The sequence below is a fragment of the Gadus macrocephalus genome, chromosome 9, assembly GCF_031168955.1.
Source record: "Gadus macrocephalus chromosome 9, ASM3116895v1".
NCBI classification, from domain to species: domain Eukaryota; kingdom Metazoa; phylum Chordata; class Actinopteri; order Gadiformes; family Gadidae; genus Gadus; species Gadus macrocephalus.
Genome location: NC_082390.1, coordinates 219,919 through 227,500, shown reverse-complemented (window position 1 = coordinate 227,500; position 7,582 = coordinate 219,919). Strand labels below are relative to the sequence as shown.

General features: G+C 49.1%; 1 protein-coding gene across 2 annotated transcripts in view; it reads left to right on the top strand.

Annotated features, from left to right (window-relative positions):
- cftr (CF transmembrane conductance regulator) overlaps nucleotides 1–7,582 on the top strand; it is a 41,748-nt gene that overhangs the window by 12,219 nt on the left and 21,947 nt on the right. For both annotated transcript variants that reach the window (XM_060060054.1, XM_060060055.1), the window contains 3 exons: nucleotides 2,217–2,309; nucleotides 4,159–4,335; nucleotides 4,868–5,059. In XM_060060054.1, the coding sequence (XP_059916037.1) occupies nucleotides 2,217–2,309; nucleotides 4,159–4,335; nucleotides 4,868–5,059 (462 nt within the window). The remainder of the gene's footprint in view (nucleotides 1–2,216; nucleotides 2,310–4,158; nucleotides 4,336–4,867; nucleotides 5,060–7,582) is intronic.

Below are 7,582 nucleotides of genomic sequence, written 5' to 3'. Positions count from 1 at the left end.
ACATGAGGATAACTGAGTAAGGCCCCGTCCACACAAAGCCGAAACGGGCGAAACCGTTCCGGTTTCGATCTATCCGGTTTCGGAGTATCTCCGTAAAGACGGAGTCAAGCGAAACCGGGTAGATCTGTAGAAACGCTGTAGTACACATGCCAGGCCCATAAGGGGCGCTGCTTCTGCTACAGAAATCCAGAAGAAAATTAAATAAGAAGAAGAGGCGAGCATGCGCATAAAGGCTGCCCCCCGAACCACTAACAACACAAACAAACAGTCAGTCAACAGTCTCAATAAATAATGGCTTACCAACCCAACAAGGGACATGATCTGCTGCAGAACGATTACAAGCCTGTAGTCCGCCATCATCTTTGTTGTTGTGAGTTCTGAGACTCCGCGGGCTTAACAGTCATTGGCTAGAGGGTCGAGGGGTGTGGCGATGACGTCATGGTTTACGGTTTCAGTCGGTTTCAGGCGTCCACACGAATCCAAAACGAAACCGGGTAGATTTGAAACCACCTCCGAGGCTGGTTTCAGAAGTTTGCGGTTTCGGTCAGCGGGTTCGCCGGCTTCGTGTGGACGGAAGGCCGAACCGTACAAGACCTTTGCGGTTTCGCCATGAAATCGGCTTCGTGTGGACGGAAGGCCGAACCGTACAAGACCTTTGCGGTTTCGCCATGAAATCGGCTTCGTGTGGACGGGGCCTAAGTCAAACTCTACTTAACCACTCCCCCTACTCACTTCCACCAATGTAACGCGAACAGAACTGAGTAGGGGAGGGCGTAGCCCAACTAGTTTGTGAACGACCCAGAGAAACGCAACGCAAATTCAATGTGAACATGTATGAGGCTTTAATAAAATCCCGGACGATTTTGAAATTCTGCCACACATTTTTCGCCACACAAGTGTCTCAAAAAGAGTGCATGTCCGGGCAAAATAGAATGTCTGGTTACCCGACGTACGGGAAACCCATTTGATTCCTACCCTCCCACTGTTGAGTGTGGCGTGTGAGCGTGTGCATGGGTTGAATTGCGCGTGTCTCACGCCGAATGCGTGAGACTTGAGAGCCCTGTTACTGGTATATTATCCCGGATGTTGACAGTCGCAGTTCAGCAAAAGGGGTGTAGAAGAAGAAGGGGGCCGGATGTTGACAGTTACGGTTGTGGAACTGTGCAGCGCCGTATGACGAATGTATTAAATATGCAAATTTGATCGGACCGGACTGGAAAGTAAGTGACACAATTCACCCTGACACACACACACACACACACACACACACACACACACACACACACACACACACACACACACACACACACACACACACACACACACACACACGCACTGACACACACACACATGCACTGACACACACACACATGCACTGGCACACACACACACTAGGGTTGCCGCGGTATACGGTGTTACCGGTGTTACCGGTGTTACCGGTGTTGAGGCCAACACCGATTACTTGGTGTTGCTCACCAGCAACACCGATTATTTATTTATATTTTCAGTAATAAAAAACAAATTCAGTAAAAATGAATAATATAATTATAATTAAGAAAATTAAAATGTGTAGAATAGGCCACAGTTCTGCTCTGTGTGGGAGAATTGTCACGCCGAGAATTGACGTGCTTCCTTACAAGACCGGTAACCATAGCAACACCGGTAAACAAACCCCGCGAAGCCCAATCCCTACGTGAGCTCCCCGCGCTACGGCCATCCGGAGGCGCACAGAGCTTTTGGCCGTGATATTATGATATATAAAATTAGATTATACTATTATATATAGATCGTTATAAGACGCCGAGAATTGGCGCGCTGCCAGCCGCTGTCACCGAGTGTGAGAGGGAGTTGACGGAGAAGATGGCGGTTGACCTATAGTTTCAAAGTTAATACCGTTTATACCGGTAATACCGGTGTTGACACGAGCGTATTACTCGGTGTGAAAATGTCCACACCGCGGCAACCCTAACACACACACACACATGCACTGGCACATACACACACACACGCATACACTGACCTGTGTGTACCTGACGTGTGTGAAGTGTGTGTGGTTTTTTTGAGGTGTGTGTGACGTGAGTGTCTATGCTAAGGTGTGTGTATTAGTCTAACCCTAACCCTTTTTTCTGAGTTTTTCTGCACCAGGACCTGTGTGTGTGGCACTGTGTGCGTCTGACCTGTGTGTCTTCATAGTGGTGTGTGTATCTCCCTTCCAGGACTTCCTGCTAAAGGAGGAACACCGGGCACTGGAGTACAACCTGACCACCACAGAGCTGGAGCTCGACAACGTCTCTGCATCCTGGGACGAGGTGTGTTTGTGTGTGTAAATAACTTCACTCATCGCTACGTTAACCATATCGTTGGTTACCCTGGAAATCCAGAGTTCTCGCGAGAGCCCAATTTGAATTTGCTCAGCGAGTCACTCTGGGAACGAGCAAAATACTCACTCCCCGATTCCCCTGGCCCAGAACATTAACCAATCACATCGGTTTATCTGATATAGGTGGGCCGAAGGCGTAACTGTTTCAACAGTCTTATCTATTGGTTAGCTCCGCTAGTCTGGACACGTCACCCCTTCTATTCTTCTGATTGGTCGTAGGGTTATCTAATTGCGTGCAGTGATATTTTCAAATGCATGCTTGATCCGCCCCTCAAGTTCGGCCATTTTCATTGCTCGTTGCCAGACCCTACAGCTTTCTAGATGTGGGTCTGGACTTCCAGCCTAACCGTTGGTTGCTTCGGGAGACATTGATCTGGACAGAACCAGTATAGGTGAAGTCTAGCCGCGAGGGGAAGAGACCGAGATCTGCGTGGCCTTGTGGGTTAGGAACGGAAGTATCCTCCTGACGTTGTAGAACATGAAATGAGGTTGAGAGCCGGTCGTCCCCTGTCACACCCAGGTTCCTCCCTAACCGAGACACAGTCACCACATAGTGGTCAATATAACAGGCAAACAGATTAAAGAACCAGGGGACTTCTATTCCCATCGTGCTTCCCCAGATAATGGATTGATTTGTGGCTATCACCTGTGGAGAGCCATCTCATTGTAGTTCGACATTGTGCCCATAAACCTACCAGTGCACACAGGTGTGATTTATTGACCTCCCGATACCGTGATAAAAAGGAGCTTGCATCATTATGCTTTCGCTTTGCTGGGAAACTTCTTCATCTGCTTTTTAGATTGGGAATCCTGAACACCCGCTTATTCCTGGATGCCCTCCTTGTACACTGCTCTTCCTGGCAGCATATCGTTCTTAGAGTGGGTCAGGGGGTCTCCTTTCTTTACTGTTGACAGCACGCACGTCAGCTCATTTGAATGTGAATTACACGGGTCGACTCGTAGACGAACCACAGCAACCCCACTGACCCATAAAAAAGACTGTAGAGGTCAATAATTAACCAGCTCGTCATGACAGCTTCCTCTTTTCTCCAGTGGATAGACGTGTCAACCCATGATGTATAGGATTGTGGTGACAGATTGAATGGACAACACTGGGAAGCCTTTGGGAAGCCTCTTTAGGGCCTCAGAAGGACAACGGGAATGGGCTGTGTTACGCAATGCAGCATCTAGGTATTTAAAGTGGGATGAATCCCATTATTCACCCCTCACAAACAAACACAAAGTAAACCCACATACACACACTGAATCTTAGCCTAGTGAGGTCGATCTGAGAAATTTACTTTGAATGTATTCTTTATGTATTTACGGAATGTATTTTCTTTTTTAAAGGCATGTTGTTTTGTGCACAATATAACAGAATCGAAAGATGCATGAAACAAGTTGACAGACTTTGAATACTTTCAAAATGTTTGATAAAAAGTTCACCTGATTGCATTTCATTATGTGCTCTAGTGGTACTAACTCCTACTTTCTCCTCCTCTCCTCTTCCTCTCCTCCTCTCCTCCTCTTCCTCTCCTCCTCCTCTCCTCCTATTCCTCCTCTCCTCCTCTTCCTCTCCTCCTCTCCTATTCCTCTCCTCCTCTTCCTCTCCTCCTCCTCCTCTCCTCCTCCTCTCCTCCTCTTCCTCTCCTCCTCCTCTCCTCCTCTTCCTCTCCTGCTCCTCTTCCTCTCCTCTTCCTCTCCTCCTCTTCCTCTCCTCCTCTCCTCCTCTCCTCCTCTCCTCCTCTTCCTCTCCTCTTCCTCTCCTCCTTCAACAGGGCATCGGGGAACTGTTTGAGAAGATCAAGCAGGAGAACAAGGCCAGCGGGCCCCCCAACGGGGACGCGGGTCTCTTCTTCACCAACCTGTACGTCACGCCGGTGCTGAAGAACATCAGCCTGTACCTGGAGAAGGGCCAGATGCTGGCGGTGGCCGGCTCTACTGGATCAGGGAAGGTGGGTCCTGCAGCACAACCTCCCCAAGACTGAAGGGCTGATTATGGTCCCACGTTCCCCCAACGCAAGGGGGTCACGGACCCCTTAGGCCCTCGTGGACCCTCCTTGCGTCCACCACAAGGGCCGGACACACGCCTCCCGAAAATTGTAACGTTCCGTCGAGGCGACACCGCAGCGAGGGCTGTGATTGGTCCACTTTCTAAACCAGCAGAACCATAAACGTTCACGACTGCGTCGAAGCGTCTGCGTGGTCATTGCGTTGCGTGCACTTGGAACCATAATCAGCCCTTAATAGCAAAATACCTGATCTGATGCGAAAATGACGGGCAGAAGAGGTGTACTTTGGGAGGAGAGGTGTACTTTGTGTATGTATGTCTATGTGTATTTGCATATATGTGTGGGTGATTGTATTCGTATGTGTGCATGTGCGCCTGCATGTGCCCGTACATGCTTGTGCGTGTCTATGTGTGTGTGCGTCAGAGTGTGTGCGTGGACATTTCTTGGACTGACTTGCCCCTGGCTCTGGTTCCAGAGCTCTCTGCTCATGATGATCCTGGGAGAGCTGGTTCCGTCGGAAGGGAAGATCCGACACAGCGGGCGGATCTCCTTCTGCCCCCAGACATCCTGGATCATGCCCGGAACCATCCGTGACAACATCTTGTTTGGCCTGACCTATGACGAGCTCCGATACACCTCCATCATCAAGGCCTGTCAGCTGGAGGAGGTACTGACGTCACGTCCTGTCTGGGGCTTCACTGTTGTCCTGCTGGGGTAAACAAAAGCTGCATGTTTGTGTTCAGGGGTCTTAGGGGCAAGAGAGCTGAGTGGACAGAGGAATAATATGTGCAATAGGGGAGAGAGAGGGAGGGAGGGGGGGAGAATGAGACAGAAAGGACTGTGATCACATGGGAGAGAGAGAAAGAGAGAGGGATAGAGTCAGAGGGAGAGATGAAGAGAGAGAGAGAGTAGTAATTACAGGGATAGAGAAAGAGAGTTACAGTTTAAATAGATGAGAGAGAGCGAGAGAGAGCGAGAGAGAGAGAGAGAGGGAGAGAGGGAGAGGGAGAGAGAAATCTAGAGAGAGAGGGAGAGAGAGAGAGAGATTAGTACACAACAGGGCACTTTCTGCTGAGTCTCAGTGTTGAGTGATGGCTTCTTCTCGTTCCGACCTCCAGTGTGAGCTGGGGCGGACGGCCCCAGCTCACACTGGGGCCGTCTGCTGTTGCCATGGAGATGGAATATCATCTTGCCGGTTGCATTTCATGAACATGACAATGAGGGGGTTCCTGACTGACCGATGACGAGCGCTGGAACCCCTACAGTGAAGGGCCTACAGTGGACTGAGCCGGTCCTTTGGTTCAGTGCTTTCAACAGTTTGATCCACATTCAGAAGGAATTGTTTCGTATAAACACACACACACACACACATGTGTCATCTACGTCTATGTCTTCGCGATACTTCAATGAGGACAGCCCATCATCCGTGATCTGACGCGGGCGCAGACTAGTACAACCTCCCCCAGTGACGGCCTCCGTCTCCCCTTGGCGTCACTTCCAGCGTTTAGGCTAAACACCGGTCTGATGTCACAGCAAACAGCCCGCTCTGCGCTATTGAAAGGCTCCAACAAAACAACCACATGACACACCCTGACACGACATGAAGCAGGCCTCCAAGACCGAAAGAGGGCGATGATGAGGACTCCGCTTAACTTATGTAAACACCACTGCTGTCATGGTGTGCCATTGTGTGTAATGCAAATCATGGTCTATGGCACAATACACACAGTCAGTCATCATGAGTCACCAGTCATGTGGGGGGGGGGGGAGACCCAAACCAAAGGGACGCGTCTAGACCCACTACCATGAAGATCAGGTGCTCCTCCTACAAGGGGAATCACCACGGCAACCCCCTGGGGGGGGGCTAGGGGCGGACCTGGCAGTGATCCAGACCCCCCCCCCCCCCACACCTTGTTGAAACACCAGACAACACAGCCCTGGGTGGTCCCCCAACCCCCCCCAACTCTGTTCAAACCCCAAGTAAGCTGCTAGCCCCTAGCCGCTAGCTGCTAGCCTAGCTGGCTGGCTTTGTTCGGCTACTCGACTCCCAATATGCCTTTTACCAGCTGGCCATGGTGGCCGTTAAACACCCGTTAACTTAACTCCCTGTGGCCTGCCTGCAGGGGAGCGGAAGCGGCAGATAAGAAGGTAGGAGGTTTTGTGTTTCAAGGAATAAGATGGACACCTTTTGTGTTTAAAGGAATAAGGTAGACTTAATCCTTCACTTCATTCCTGCGCCATCTCCCTCAGTGTCCCGCTGAAGGTTTGGGTCACAGTATTGGTTGGCGGCGTCTCGTACTGTCCTGTTTGTTTTGATGTTCTGTCCTGTCTGTTGGCACACTAAACGTTCTGGCCTGGGTGAATTTGTTATTTGTTGTATTTGCCATGTTTTATCGTTCACATCTTTGTTTTACGTATTCATTTACTATTTGTCATTTTACTAAGGCTATAGAGTACCTTTAGCTGCAGAAGGATGGGTATACAAACAATAATGAATACAAACATAGCAAAACAAATATATGATATGACCCAACCATATTATCTATATACACAAATATATATGTTTTTAAAAAGAGTAACTGTCAGTTACTTTTACTTTAACTGTTAGACATCCAAATGTGAGGACCAGGTTCTGAGCACTTTTCAAGCTGCGCTGCAAGAGGAAAGCTTATGAAGTCCCAGTAGTTTAAGGGTACTTAACTTATGGTCCCAGTAGTTTAAGGGTACTTAACAGTTCCACAGCCACACTGCCTGCTGCTCCACTGAGGCTCACCATATGAAGTCAGGTCTTGGATATTGTAACATGTGGAACCTGCCCACGTCGAGGTCTCCTTTTCTGGGTCCTAGTGCCCTGAAGCAGATGTTGTCATTCCAAATATAAACAGTTTACAGTACTTGCAAGCAGCCAGTGTACAGGATATCTTATTTTGACCACATTAAACAGTGAACCAATACTCTGATAGCCACTTTCTTAATTATTTTACAGGGGCCTTATATCCAATAGATTTCAGTCTAATAAATACAATTCAAGAAGAAAGAGAATAGACACTTTTTCATCTTGATACATACGCAGCTCGTAACACTAATCACGGCCCCCTTTATGTGCCGCACCACGGGGAGACTGGACCAGTGAGGACCATGTACCCTGGAACATAGAAGCAGCAGACCATAATGAGTGTTATTATGGGGG